The sequence below is a fragment of the Hyaloscypha bicolor genome (genome assembly GCF_002865645.1).
Source record: "Hyaloscypha bicolor E unplaced genomic scaffold K444scaffold_183, whole genome shotgun sequence".
Lineage (NCBI taxonomy): Eukaryota > Fungi > Ascomycota > Leotiomycetes > Helotiales > Hyaloscyphaceae > Hyaloscypha > Hyaloscypha bicolor.
Genome location: NW_020194685.1, coordinates 3,476,294 through 3,489,367, shown reverse-complemented (window position 1 = coordinate 3,489,367; position 13,074 = coordinate 3,476,294). Strand labels below are relative to the sequence as shown.

The 13,074-nt window shown below is 50.7% G+C and overlaps 6 protein-coding genes across 6 annotated transcripts; 3 read left to right on the top strand and 3 right to left on the bottom strand.

Annotated features, from left to right (window-relative positions):
• Positions 1-368: 368 nt before the first annotated feature.
• Positions 369-1,372, top strand: K444DRAFT_711190 (uncharacterized protein). Its single transcript, XM_024888238.1, has one exon. The coding sequence runs from the start codon at positions 584-586 to the stop codon at positions 1,154-1,156; it is 573 nt and encodes a 190-aa protein (XP_024727798.1). The 5' UTR covers positions 369-583; the 3' UTR covers positions 1,157-1,372.
• Positions 1,255-4,672, bottom strand: K444DRAFT_576637 (kinesin-domain-containing protein). Its single transcript, XM_024877543.1, has 3 exons — positions 4,455-4,672; positions 1,981-4,406; positions 1,255-1,934 (listed from the first exon to the last, which is right to left on the bottom strand). The coding sequence occupies exons 1-3, from the start codon at positions 4,566-4,568 to the stop codon at positions 1,694-1,696; spliced, it is 2,781 nt and encodes a 926-aa protein (XP_024727797.1). The 5' UTR covers positions 4,569-4,672; the 3' UTR covers positions 1,255-1,693.
• Positions 4,673-4,883: 211 nt separating this feature from the next.
• K444DRAFT_622230 (mus-8) lies at positions 4,884-6,120 on the bottom strand. The gene is made up of 4 exons (XM_024882058.1): positions 5,787-6,120; positions 5,662-5,726; positions 5,389-5,613; positions 4,884-5,340 (listed from the first exon to the last, which is right to left on the bottom strand). The coding sequence occupies exons 1-4, from the start codon at positions 5,826-5,828 to the stop codon at positions 5,217-5,219; spliced, it is 456 nt and encodes a 151-aa protein (XP_024727796.1). The 5' UTR covers positions 5,829-6,120; the 3' UTR covers positions 4,884-5,216.
• Positions 6,121-6,303: 183 nt separating this feature from the next.
• On the top strand, positions 6,304-7,806 carry K444DRAFT_576629 (thiolase). The gene is made up of 3 exons (XM_024877542.1): positions 6,304-6,524; positions 6,574-7,518; positions 7,564-7,806. Exons 1-3 carry the CDS (start codon positions 6,357-6,359, stop codon positions 7,759-7,761), a joined length of 1,311 nt encoding a protein of 436 aa, XP_024727795.1. The 5' UTR covers positions 6,304-6,356; the 3' UTR covers positions 7,762-7,806.
• Positions 7,807-8,604: 798 nt separating this feature from the next.
• K444DRAFT_638191 (uncharacterized protein) lies at positions 8,605-9,333 on the bottom strand (the record flags this gene model as incomplete). The annotated part of the gene is made up of 2 exons (XM_024884222.1): positions 8,605-8,802; positions 8,941-9,333. The coding sequence occupies 2 exons, from the start codon at positions 9,331-9,333 to the stop codon at positions 8,605-8,607; spliced, it is 591 nt and encodes a 196-aa protein (XP_024727794.1).
• A 1,642-nt stretch (positions 9,334-10,975) lies between these two features.
• On the top strand, positions 10,976-11,665 carry K444DRAFT_638190 (uncharacterized protein; the record flags this gene model as incomplete). Its single annotated transcript, XM_024884221.1, has 1 exon — positions 10,976-11,665. The coding sequence occupies one exon, from the start codon at positions 10,976-10,978 to the stop codon at positions 11,663-11,665; it is 690 nt and encodes a 229-aa protein (XP_024727793.1).
• Positions 11,666-13,074: the final 1,409 nt, after the last annotated feature.

Here is a 13,074-nt window from a genome sequence, read left to right as displayed (position 1 = left end):
GGTTGTTCAAGGGGTTACCCTTTCTCAACGGGCAACTTTGTTTTGTGGGGCGGAGACCATGGGTTGGGAAGACTTCGTAGCAACCCATAAGATTGTGGAATATATTGACATGACGTCGGGAAACTGGATTATGCAATAGTGCGTGCACGTTCATGCAACCATTCAGGCCTGGAAAGGGATGCAGAACGCGACTGGGAAACCGATCTGGTCGGTGATGCGAGCAAATGGTTCGGACTCTCTAGTATTGTGCTTGTTCCGATGACATAGATAGAGTGTTTGCTCTTCTCAGTGTAATCAACAGGAATCCGGACACAGTAAGCCCATTCGAGCCGAGATACCCAGAGACGATTGCCGATGCGTGAGCAGTTGGCTCGTTACGCTCTTCAGAATTCGACATATCTGAATCCACTCCACTTCTGCTACAAGCGGCCACTGCTACAATACGGGCTATCTGATTTTGGTATGCCTTCGAGGGTTCCCGATTGGAGACTTATGGGTCCAATACCGGAGATGAAGGCAGACGAAGCAACCATTTTCCCACTGCTCGAACCGCCACTAAGGGTGGTTCAGCGACTAATCAGCAATGCAGCCACCACAGCTGTGTTTTGCTGCCGATAAGAAGTTGATAGTCCGCGGATTCCGGTTGGATACTGTGTCGTATGTTTGCAACAGTAACTACTTGGTTTTCGCCGTGGAACCACATTTCGAGTGCGGTTTCAAATTTGCAGCCGTTTTTGAGGCTCATATGAATAAACAGGAACCATACCCAAGTGGCGAAGGTAATTTGCAAGTTTTCGCACGAGTCTTAGTTATGGATAATAGAACCATCTCTTCTCACCCCTTTCTCGGCAGAAGCACAGGCCGCGAGGTACTTCATGATGCCTTTTTGAAACGGGGTTCTTGGATTCTCGCGATGGGGCTAGATCCACTAAGCGGACTGAGGGCTACTTGTGTCTTGCCCGAGTCGGGCAATGAGATATCGTTGCACTACCACATGGCCTTGGGATCGGTATCGAAAGGGAGGTCGTTGTTTGTGGCAAAGACTGGCTATATTGGCCTGAGACCCTCCGGCGTCCGGGAAGGTGACCAGGTGTGTGTGCTCTTTGGGGCGCAGACGCCATTCATCATTCGACCCCAAACAATGCCTATGAATTGATGGAGGATTGCTATCTCCATGGTGTCCTGGATGGCGAGATACGGCATCTGAGAAGTACCTGCAAAGACTTTTGCATAATTTAAAAACTCGTTGATTTGCGAGTATAGAGCCACAATTTCAATTCCTTACCGAAGACTCACCAGCTAGAAACAATACATGAAACAGAGATGTGGACGGCACTCGCGATAACAAACACTGGAACCACTGAGAAGGTAAGACGTGGCTTCCTTGCGTAGTGATGCCCACAAAACATCCATTTTCGCATTTCTCCAGGGCGGTAAACCCACTCGCTCGATAAAGGCCTTGAAAGGAAGAAGCAAGGGTTGAGCTATTCTCAATTGTTACTCAGTCTGAACGCGCTATATCGACAACTGCTCCATTCATATGCCCGTCCGTTCTCCGTCCACGCATAACGATACCAGCCTTGCCCATCTAGTATGCAGAAAAGCCGGGGCACCCAGGGAATGATGTCCAATCAACAAACGAAAAACGTGGGTATACATGACTCATCTATTCTACCTTTCATTCATCCCTTCTTTACTTCTGCCCTGAGAAAAACCACGAGCTCCTCTTGTTCCCAGACATCGCCTCGTTCTGCAGTCCTGAGATGGTTGGGATGGTGCCAGTAGATTCGCCTCCGCCTCCTCGGAGAGGCTTTGCGATCCTCGATCCCGCTCCCCCGAAGGAAAATCCGCCAGTCGGGGAGCCAAGGCCGCGAGTCGAGCCGCTCTTCGCTGCCTCCAGACGCTCCTTGACAGCCGTCAATTGAGCTTCGAATCTGTGCCTTGTTAGCATGAACAAAACTCCAGCAAAAGAGGACATACCGATGATTCGCCGCTGTGAGCTTCTCTTGTGAATCTTGAAGCAGTGACTCCAACGACTGTATCCGCTCGTTTCGTGCAATCAATTTCCGCTCTGCAATGGCGACCTCCTTCTTCAGACTTCCGTTCTGCTCAACAAGTTGTCTTTGAACATGTGTCAGCTGCTCCAGATTTCTCTCCAAGAATGCCATCTTCTTCTGTTGGGCACGATTGTTTGACGACCGAAGAACATTGTTGTACTGCTCCCGTGTCTCATCCAGCGAAATCTCAAGCTCGACAACTCTCTCGCATCTGTTCTGGAGATCCCTCATCAAGCTCTTCTTCATGACATCAAACTCAGCAATCTGTTGCTGGACAGTCTTGCCATTCGCCATAGCACCACCATTTGGAACAACACCAGTCTTGACTTTCCGTTGCAGATCCTCATTCACTGCTTTGAATTTCTGTACCTCGGCTGACTTCTGCGCCAGTTCAGACTTCAAGTCCTCAACAAGCGAAACTTGAGCATCTTGTTTGTTCGAATAGGCGTGGGCAAGTCTCTGCTTGACCTCTTCAACATCGGCCTCGCTGAGGTTTTTCTCCAGAAGATCTTCGTACTCGCGCGCGAGATTCTCAATGCGGTCTTCCAACTCTTCCCTTCGCCTGGCGTTGGTGTCACTTGCCGAATTGCCATACAAAGACAGCTCAGCCTGTCGAACAATGCCTTGTGTCTCCACCAAGGCGATTTTGATCTCTTGCAACTCGTCGGGCGCAATTGCTTCCCCAGCAGCTGATTGCTCGTGCAATGCATCCACCTGTTCGATGACCTTCTTGATGCTGCGCTCATTATCGCTGAACACTTCGCCACCAAGATCAAAGCTAGCCATCATCTTGGCCATCTTCTCTGCCTTCTTCTTTTCTTTCTCATCCAGAACAGCAGAGGTTTCCTTGGCGGATATCTTCACATCGAGGAGCTGCTGCTTGACTTCGTCCAACTCGGCGGTAAGCTCGGCATTCGCTTCCTTGAGACCATCCATCGTGATCTGTGCCTCCTTGCTCTCGAAAGAAAGACGTTCTAGCTGCATCTTGAACTCATTGACATCGCTAGTAAGCTTCTCGTTCTCCCGATTTGTCTTGGTGTCATGCTCCTTTAAGTATGCAAGCTCCTCCTTTGTATCTCGAATAGTCTTCTCCGCGGCAGCGATTTGTGATTCCTTCTCAGCAACTTGATCTTGGAGCTCGTTCTCCCTCCGCAAGAATTCTTCGCGCTCATCCTTGTCCAAAGGTAAACTTGGTGTCGCAGAACGTTCAGAGATGGCAGGCGTATCTGCACGACTCTCTGTCGCAAGCCTCGAAGGCGTTGAGGGTCTTGGCGGTTGTGATTGTGCTTTTGAAACTCCGACACCAGTTAGAGGAGGCGCCCACCTCTCTTTTGGCACCGATTCTCCAGCTCGCCATTGTTGAACTTCCGCATCCAGTGTCTGAATATACTGCTCGAAAGTTGTACATTGCGATTGGGCTTTCTTGAGAAGTGCCTTGAGCTCTGCGGGACTGATTTCTGCATTGATCTTGGCTTTGTTCTTGATCGCCTTCGCCCGCATACCGAATCTCAGCGTACTCAGTGTTTCGGCATCATTGTAACTACTCGGCGAACAGTTGATTATGAGCGTGGTCCGACTGTTTCCTCCCAAACTTTCTTGAAGAATTCGAGTAAGTTTCGAGTCTCGGTAAGGGATGTGGGATGATTTCCCGTCCGTAAGGTTATTGATGACCATACCAAGGGCGCTCAAACTCTTGTTGATCTTCTTGGCTTCCTCGAGAGTCTGTCCGCTAGCACCTGTCTTGCCGACCTTCTCGCTACCAGCCAAATCGACCAAGAAAAGCTGCCCACTCTTCGCTGACCCCGTTTCAACGTTTTTCTGTGTGATGGTGATGACGAATATGGAGTGTGAGCGTGAAGACTCCGCATTCATGTTCGTCGAGGCAACAGCTCTGGCGCTTCCACCTCTTCGCATGACCTCATAAACCTCTTGCACGCTCGAAACGTAAATCTCCAGCAGCCCCTTGACATATACGCCCCTATTCTTCTCCTCGTGCACAGGCAGGTTGTCATTGTGTGGAGCCAGCAGATCTCGAATTCGTTCCATATATATTTCCATATAGCTGACTCGCACCGTATACTCGATGGTGCCAGGACTCGAGAGGATGCTGGCAAAGATCTGCTCCACTATTCTGGGAATCACGCCTCTGCCCTCATCGTTGTCAATATCCGTCCCCATCATCGTATATGACTTCCCCGCTCCCGTCTGACCATATGCGAAGACTGTGCCGTTGTACCCATTGAGGATATCATCGACCGTGGACTTGATGGAGAAATCGAAGACGTCCTTTTGGCGCGAGTTCATATCAAACACCCGATCGAACGTGAAAGCCCCCGAGGCCTCCTTTGACTGCCCATCGCGTCAGCAGATGTCCTGTACTGTCCGATGAATACATACGTCCAGACGGCATGTGTCCTCGGTCTCAAATTCCACAATAGGCTGCCCTCCAAGCTCAATCTCGGTGCGGTTCTGCGGGCGGAACCGCGCCACGACCTTGATGCTGTTCGACATGATCGCGGCGTGTCTTAGCTGGGAGCGATCACATGCAGCTGAATAGTGAGCTTGACAACAAAGGCGTTGTCGAGGTTTTGCGTGACGGTTGTAGGCGATAAGGAGGTGTTGACACACTTGGCCCTTGCCTCTTGGTCGCGCGTCTTCGGAAAAAGTCTCGCGTAGCAGCTAATCAGCTAATTGGCGACCAGCCCATGTCAATGCATCGAGTTACAACACTCGGGAAGATGCCTGCGCATGTTATTTTGCCGGAATCACGATACTACTGGAGCGCAGAAGGAGAAAATCCAGGGAAACTCCGACGGGGGAAGATTTGGCTTCGAGGAGTTCACGGTGATATTGAGGGAAGGGGGAGGAGGGGCGATTGTTATTGTACCGACGCAAGGGGGGACAATTGTTTTGGTTTCGAATTAATAACGCTGGCAAGACCGCTATACTATGCAGGATTTCAAGTAGAAGCCATCGATGTCGACTTTCGCCCAGCTGCCTAGAATTTGACTCGTTGTTTCCGCAGCCAGGATCAGCAGCCAACCAGCCAGCTCCAATCTCCCATACAACAAACATTCATGAAGTAGCCCTCACCACCAACGCCAGAAGCTAACCGTTATCGAAACCGTGTAGTATACCCAGTCTCCAGTCTTTCCCTGCTCAATCCTCCCAACTCTTCTCTACCGATTCCCGGACCCGCTTGTGGTATTCTTTTCGGTTATCCTTGTAGAGATTCGAGGCCTCAACGTTTGCTGGAGAAGATGTATTAGGATCATTCAAGAGACTACTAAAGTTAGATTCTTTTCCGCCCGGCCCAGTTTTGATCCCATACCTTTGGATACTCGTCAAGACTGCCGCCACATCGTACGTTGGGCTCCATCTGTTTTGCAGAATGTCCAAGCACAGCTCACCGGTGGCGTATACGTTTGGATGGAACATTTGGCTAATGAACTTGACTGCAGGTGGCTTGTTTGGATATTGCTCCTCAAAGTGCATAACAAGTCGAAAGGTACCGTCTTCAAAGGGAGTGTCCGCGGGTCCGATGATCACAGCATTCCTGTTGAAACGTCAGAGCAGCACAAAGCAAAGACTAGGTACCACTTACCAAGTCATGACATTATCAGCCACGGGCGATGCGGATACACCTGCAGGAGGATCTGTTTGCATGCGCTGGGTGTTTTGTCAGTCCCAAGAAATGATCGTGTGCTCTGAACTGGTTCCGCCACGAACCTTGAAATCTCGCATCAAACGGCGACGGGCGGGTGTAGACATGATTGCAGATTAACCTGGCCGGGCGCTGAAGTGTGCGGAAAGAGTCACAAGCGTCGAATCTTGTGCTCTGTTTGCTGTCGTAGAGTGGGGAGGCGGAAGTTGATTCGAGTGGTGATCGAGGTTCCCGAGTCGTGATTAACAGAAACTATGCGAAACACAGCTGCGACAGCCGGTGGGATAATGAAATGAGATCTCAAATCAAGAATGGGCGAGGGCGAGGCGGGTGGTTGATGGACAGGAATTTGCTGCAGAATGGAAAGTCTTTGTTCACGGTTTGGGTCTGGCGTTGACAGGCTGGAGGTGCATGAACTTACTTGAAAGCCACAGCCAGCGATTGCAAGGGTCCTCCAGTTTTTAGCTTTGTCACGTGGCGATTACAGCCCCTGTCCCGGTCCCGCCCCGCCTCCCTTGTTCCTTCACAAGCCGAGCTTAAACGGAGCGGGTTCCGCCCCCTTCCTTCGTCCGCGTTATTCACCACGACTCCACACGCTTTTCCTTTTGCTTGCTGGTTTGGTTTCCTACACTACAATGTCTTTACGCACCGCTCGCACAGCTATGTCTTCCCTTCGGAATTCCTCTACAGCCTCAAAACAACGACTATCGCAAGTCCAGCGACACTTCTCTTCAACAACCTCGGCCAGACAGGAAATACAAGAAGCTTACATATTGAGTGCTTCCAGGACGCCGACAGCAAAGGTATGATGGGAAACTACTCTTTTGGCCGGCATTCAGCTAACACTACCAGTTCAATGGATCGTTCACCACCGTCTCCGCTCCCCAGCTCGGCGCGGTAGCAATCAAATCCGCCATCGAGAAATCGAAAGTTCCCATTTCCAAGATCACAGATGTTTACATGGGGAATGTGCTCCAAGGTAATGTCGGACAAGCTCCCGCCCGACAAGCGGCTATCTTCGCAGGCCTTCCTTCCACCGTCGAAGCTACAACAATCAACAAAGTATGCGCCTCCGGTCTAAAAGCAGTTGTCCTCGCAGCACAAAACATACAACTCGGCCTTGCAGAAGCACAAGTGGCAGGGGGAATGGAGAATATGACTCGAGTCCCATACTATATTCCCAGAGCCAGTGGTCTGCCAGCATTTGGAAATGTCCAGATGGAAGACGGTTTGATCAAGGACGGTCTGTGGGACGTGTACAACCAATTTCACATGGGCATCTGCGCGGAAACCACGGCAAAGAAATACGGGATCACGAGAGGGATGCAGGACGAATACACAAAGCAGAGCTACTCCCGGGCTCAGGAAGCATGGAGTAGGCAAGCCTTTAAGGACGAAATAGCCCCTGTCACAGTCAAAGGAAGGAAAGGTGACACCATCATTGACACTGACGAAGGATACCTAGATATCAAGCTGGACAAAGTGTCAACGCTAAAGCCGGCATTTGTCCGAGATGGTACGGGAACGGTTACAGCGGCCAGCTCTTCCACTTTGAATGACGGGGCAAGTGCTTTGGTTCTGGGGAATGCTGCCATTGTGAGGGAGTACGGGGCAGGTTCTCGTGTTCTCGCAAGAATCTGTGGAAGTGCAGATGCAGCTATCGATCCAATTGATTTCCCTGTTGCTCCTGCAAAGGCCGTCCCGATCGCTCTTGAGAGAGCTGGGATCAAGAAGGAAGATGTTGCTGTCTGGGAATTCAATGAGGCTTTTGCTGCAGTCATCAAGGCAAACGAAAAGGTATGATAAACAATCTCTAGTTAAGGACGTTGTTGACAATTCTAGATTCTCGGTCTTGAGGGGGCGAACGTAAATCCATTGGGTGGAGCCATCTCTCTCGGACATGCACTTGGCAGCTCAGGATCGAGAATCCTGACTACCCTGCTGCATCAACTGAAGGTTGGAGAGTATGGTGTTGCTGCAATCTGTAATGGTGGAGGGGCAGCAACCGCCATGGTGGTGCAAAGGATTGATAGTGTATGATACCATTGTTTGAGAATAAAGTAAATTGAACAGCACAGTACCGAGTGAGAGTTCACAGAGATGGGTGATGTACCCCCCTCCCCCCCCTTTTTTTTTGAAGAGGTGACGTTTCCGATTGTTTACATTTTACCAGTACCCCAACGTCTGACTCGACTTGGTACAACGGGGACACTTCATCTCTTCAGGGCTTCTAAATCCAATTCTGCTTGCAGCCAGACAACTCACTCACCTCGAAACTGTACACTGGGCATGGAAACTCCCACTGCGAGCCTTGCCTCCCGTTGTCATGCCATGCTAGTGTTGAGTTTGTGACTGGCCAAAGGGACATCGGTCACTGCGTAGGGATGGGACGGCCCGTCATTTATATCTCTCCCGCATTGGCGTGCCAACCTCAGTTCTGGCCTCAAGTATATCCTCGCGGTATTACCAAGTCCTGGCGCACGACATCATTAGCATCAATAGCTTCAAGCCCTGACAACCAGGGAGTTTCAAACTCATCTTTGAGATATAAATCCCTGGCATCTTGAGTTACCAAGGGCTAGGATAGTGAGCTGTCCAGGTATGCCGTGAGAGCTTGCTCAAAGAATGTTCAAAACAAGACCTAAGCATAGGGTACAATTTTGGCCAGCAGCCTTGCAGTGCTTTCCAGGCAGCTGGTTCAGTTGCAACCAAGTCATGGCTGTGTCTCAGTATCACAACATCCGGGAGAGTTGGCAAAGAGAAGATGCTGCATAGAACTTCCGCTTTTCCCAATGTTTAAACCTGACATCCTCAAAGTACTCTTTACAGCTCAATACAGATAGGGATGAAGTACTTCAATTACAATTTCATACAAAAGCCGATTCATTCCAGCAACACCTTTCCATGCATGTTAGAGATTTCCAAGTTGGGACCCGTGTTTCTTTCCTCGGACGGTCCAGCCAGCCAAGAAGCCAAACGCAACGCCATGTATGTGAGCCCTCTTCTCCGGAAACCTGCTTGCGTTCCACAATCCCTCTCTGTTATTGCGTCCTGTTGCTCCATGTTTTCGCCAATGTCCCACTATCCATCCGGTCATTAGTCTAGTCACCCTTCCTCACTGCCACGGCCCCTTTACCTCGCTTCGTTTTAAAAGAGCAAACAAGCATCCAAACAACAGCAACACGCCAGAGAAGCTAACATAGCTTCCATAAATCCCACATTCCCACCCCTTCGATCACCCAAGTACTGCCCTTGCGGTCCGTACCCCGGCGCATAGCCCCCATTGTGATACCCACCTTGGGGTCCATATCCACCTGGTCCATAGCCTTGCTGTCCATATCCTGGCCCGTAGCCTGGCTGTGGCTGTTGGTAATAACCCCCCTGTTGCATCTGAGGCGGCGCGTAATATCCATTTGAGGTCGGAGGATGGGGGTCATTGTACTGGTTTGGATAGGGTTGCGCGTTTTGCTGGTAGGGAGAGGCGTTGTAGTAGTCTGAGTGTGGGGCGGGGGAGGCGTGTACGGGTGGTGGAGAGGAGATTTGCGATCCGCCTTGGGATGAGCCGTCGTACGCTGGCGGTGCGCCGGAGGGAGGGTTGTATTTTTGCGACATCTTGAGGGTTTGCGGGAAGAGAGGAGGAACGAGGGTTGGTGATGGAAATGGGGGGAAGTGCCACTGGCCGATTGGAGGGGTGTGGTTGCTTTGTTCAGTCCAGGTATGCGCTCGGTGTGTGTGCGGCTTGTACAACGGAGTTCGCAGGTTCGTAGGTATTCGTGATTGTGCGAGATGTAGCAGGTGAAGGCAAATGGTCCGCGCCGACGTCGAGGGTGTCGTAAGGTCAGTGACTAAAAATAAGCTTTCGAGAATCCCGAGGATCCGGTCCTTCCAGAAGATGGAATCGGAGGTAAATATCGGTGTTGAAGGAGACAGCAAAGAAAAGGGGTATATTAATGAACAAGGAGATACAGAGCAATTACAAAGTCGAGAGGAGAGAGAAAGCGTTGATAGAAACAGATGTCTTGTTGCAACATTTGGTGTTGCACCCAAGTGCGTGTGGCTGAGCAGCGGGTGCAGGAGTGTTCCGAGACCACGATTTGGATTTGCCCCTCTTCTCCTGACTAATCAAGACCGAGGCGTCGCCAGCCTTTGAGACGAAGAAGGAGGATTGGTTGGCCTCGAAAGTACAATAGAAGGTAATGTATGAAAATACGGACAAGGCTTGTACAGTACAGTACATCGCTTTCCACCTCGGCTCCAGCCTCCAAGGTACGAAAGTATCTATCTTATTGATTACAGTACAGAAGGGGGTTGTAAGAAATCACCGCCACCCCCCTGGTTCTGCCATCGCTAGATAAGGGAATTTATGGGGCAAACCCGTAAGAATTCAATGCCTAATTGGCCAAAAAGTTCACCGCCTAACAAGGGGGGTGGCGGTGATTTCTTACATCCCCCTTCCGTACCTCCGTACTCGGGTGAGCTTATCGCTCTCACGTGCATCCTGCTCCTGTCTGTTCCCTCGCCAGCCACTGAGCAAAGTAAACGCCGCAGCCAACCCCCGCCATATCCGAGCCAGGAGACTGAATTGACGCCATAAAATCCCAACCTCTCCGATTTCATCTCCAGGCGCATCTTTCTCATTGTTCCTTGCGCCATCAGAGACATCACGGTACAACTGCACGTAACTTGGAGCCCGGAACCTGGAACCTGGAACCAGAAACACAAACAGGCCCTCAGGAGTCAGCTCGGGCAGCTCCACCACGCTGCAGTCGACCAGCCCTGGATTGGGTCCCGCTCTGCTTCTTGGGCCGCAGCAGACACTACTCACCCCACCTCACTGGTTGACTTTTTGATACGACAGACAGCATGCCTGCGACACCCTGATCGAAGCTCGAGAACCTGAAGAGAGGCCAAGTTCAAGTTCGTTCTATTCCTGCCTAGCCGTCAATCCTCAGACCACCCAGCCTCACCAATCCGATCTTCTTCGTCTCTCGTTCATCCAACTCCCTTGCGAACAATCAAACACAACAAGCCCAACCCCACCGTCCGAATCTTGAGTCGCGGATCCTCGCATTGTTGTTATCGGCACTGGTCACCCTATCGTGACGTTGTTCCAAGGACCTTGACACAAGCTTGGGCCTAGCCAGACACACATCACCACGCAGATCAACGACCAAGCAAGCAAAACATCGGCGCATTCGCATCGCAACGCGCAAACGAGCGGAAGGCATCTTTGCCCTACAGCCACGGGCGCGCAATGGCTCCATTGCCCTCTTCCTCGTCCCTCCTCTCTACGCTCAATTCACGCGCATCCGCACTCGCCGGCAGCCTCGCGCCACGATCGCAACATCTGCAATCCCGCGACGAAACCTCCCTTCCAAAGCTCGCTACGAAAATCTACGATTTAATACGAAGACAGAATACCCCTAGCATCATACCGACGACATATGGCTCGATCAACTCTGGCCCCTCGGCTGGAACAATCGTCGGCATTGTCCTGGGCTCTGTTGGAGGATTCTTGATCTGCCTTTGGCTGATATATACTTGTTTGAACTTCGGCACTGTCTCCTCAGACTCCTCGTACACTGAATCTGTCATCGTGCGCGAACACCGGAAATCCCGACATGGAGGGTCGACGAGATCGCGACGCGCGTCCGAGACCGTCGAGGTGAGGAGGGAGAGAAGTCCCATTAGGATCGTCAGACCGCCGGAGAGGGTGGAGCGAATAATTGTTGAGGAAAGGAGGGAGGAGAGAGTCGAGCGGAGTCGGAGTCGGAGTAGAGGGGGAAGTGATGAAGTGGTTGTTATCGAGGAACACAGCCCGCCAAGAAGAAAGAGTAAGAGTGTCAAGGAGGATAGGCGTGAGAGCGGGTATAGGACTGTTGATCCTTTGGCATTTGGTGGAGCTGTTGGGGGACGGAAGCCAAGCAGCAGGAGGGGGAGGTGAGAAGGGTGGTTGTTTATGATACTTTCTTCATCGGCTTCTAGGGTGGGGGTGGGGGGCTTATATGGTATGGTAGGCAGGTTCGGGGGGTATATACTGGCTATAGCGGGTACTGGAGAGGTTAGGCGTTCTGCTAAGCGCGCTACGGTTCCAAGTGGAAGGCATGACTGTGATGGTAATGAGAGATATTCAGGAACAGCACAGAACCAGACGCGGAATGGGGGGGAGAGCATCGACTAGCATTTACTTGGCTTCCAGTTGCACAAATGTCCTTTTGGCGTTGGTTTGGTATTTCATTTTAAGTCGGCCTCGACTGACTCGCACATATCATGTAGCTCCAAATTAGCATCAGTCCTTGTAGTATAAATGAATGAAGAAAGCGCAGATTATTTCTCTAGCAAGTCTAAAGACCCTATATCTGCTCTACATCCGTTGTCCCATTCCCTCCCATAAAAGAGCAAGGCTTCTGCAAATATGCCACAGACCAATTTCCCGGAGCAGTAACGAAAAAAGCTTAGACTTCCCACTAATCATGCCCTATTCGTAGATTGGTAGTGCAGAAGTTAGTGCAGCTATTGAACGCTGGATCCTGTTTTCACTTTTAGCGTCTCGACAAATAGGGGTATTGGCTGAATGGTTTCTACTTGCACCACCAAACGTGCTCAAGTGGCACGGTATTCGTTTCGTCAGTCAGGCGGCTAGATCTCGGTGTCGGGTGGAGGTAGGTGGATGCACAGGAGCGAGGATATACGCGGCTCAGGAACCCGAAGTGCAACAGCAAGTAGGATGTTGCAGATCTTGTTCTGAATCTGGTGACATTTTACAGTATTCTGGCATTCAATGGCTAATATATGAGAGCAGGAGGCTCGGGGTCAGGCCTTGTGATCTACTAGCTGTAACCCTCTGATTTGCACACTTGGTCCTCAATAGCAGGCCACAAACAAGGTAAGCTGTATAGCGTGCAGAATCGATTCATACACTCCGACTCGGGTACTTAATTCATGTACAGTACATAAGCTGCTCGATCTTACTAATTTTCATTTAACGGGACTTGTAGGTGAAATAGTAGATAATGAAATGAAGCCAAACAATGGCATTCATAACTTAAACTCATGTAGCAAAATTGCATTTTAGGAACAAACTGGCCCACTTTGTTCAACCTCCTTCCACGCTAGCGTTTAGACCCCCCGTGCAGTAATGGAAATGGTGTATGCCCTCTCCTGTTCCGTCTGTCAGCAAGGAACCTGGGGTCTGGACACAAAGGATGAAAACATTTCATACCTCTCTATAACAAGCCGTCAAAGTAAGTGGTCGTTATAAGCTCACTTGAGCTCTCTTCTGAATGCTGTCAAATATATATGGGACACCGTTTACGAGACTTACCTGCCCATGCGGAGCAGGGACTTCTTCAC

What these genes read in the sequence shown, in the direction of transcription:
- K444DRAFT_576637 (XM_024877543.1), bottom strand. Translation starts at nt 4,568, where the DNA reads ATGTCGAACAGCATCAAGGTCGTGGCGCGGTTCCGCCCGCAGAACCGC. An exon ending in AGGACACATGCCGTCTGGAC is followed by an intron (nt 4,407 to 4,454) that starts GTATGTATTCAT and finishes CGCGATGGGCAG; the next exon opens with TCAAAGGAGGCCTCGGGGGC. An exon ending in CTCACAGCGGCGAATCATCG is followed by an intron (nt 1,935 to 1,980) that starts GTATGTCCTCTT and finishes AACAAGGCACAG; the next exon opens with ATTCGAAGCTCAATTGACGG.
- K444DRAFT_622230 (XM_024882058.1), bottom strand. Translation starts at nt 5,828, where the DNA reads ATGTCTACACCCGCCCGTCGCCGTTTGATGCGAGATTTCAAG. An exon ending in GCTGATAATGTCATGACTTG is followed by an intron (nt 5,614 to 5,661) that starts GTAAGTGGTACC and finishes ACGTTTCAACAG; the next exon opens with GAATGCTGTGATCATCGGAC. An exon ending in GTCTTGACGAGTATCCAAAG is followed by an intron (nt 5,341 to 5,388) that starts GTATGGGATCAA and finishes TAACTTTAGTAG; the next exon opens with TCTCTTGAATGATCCTAATA.
- K444DRAFT_711190 (XM_024888238.1), top strand. Translation starts at nt 584, where the DNA reads ATGCAGCCACCACAGCTGTGTTTTGCTGCCGATAAGAAGTTGATAGTC.
- K444DRAFT_576629 (XM_024877542.1), top strand. Translation starts at nt 6,357, where the DNA reads ATGTCTTTACGCACCGCTCGCACAGCTATGTCTTCCCTTCGGAATTCC. An exon ending in CCAGGACGCCGACAGCAAAG is followed by an intron (nt 6,525 to 6,573) that starts GTATGATGGGAA and finishes TAACACTACCAG; the next exon opens with TTCAATGGATCGTTCACCAC. An exon ending in TCATCAAGGCAAACGAAAAG is followed by an intron (nt 7,519 to 7,563) that starts GTATGATAAACA and finishes TGACAATTCTAG; the next exon opens with ATTCTCGGTCTTGAGGGGGC.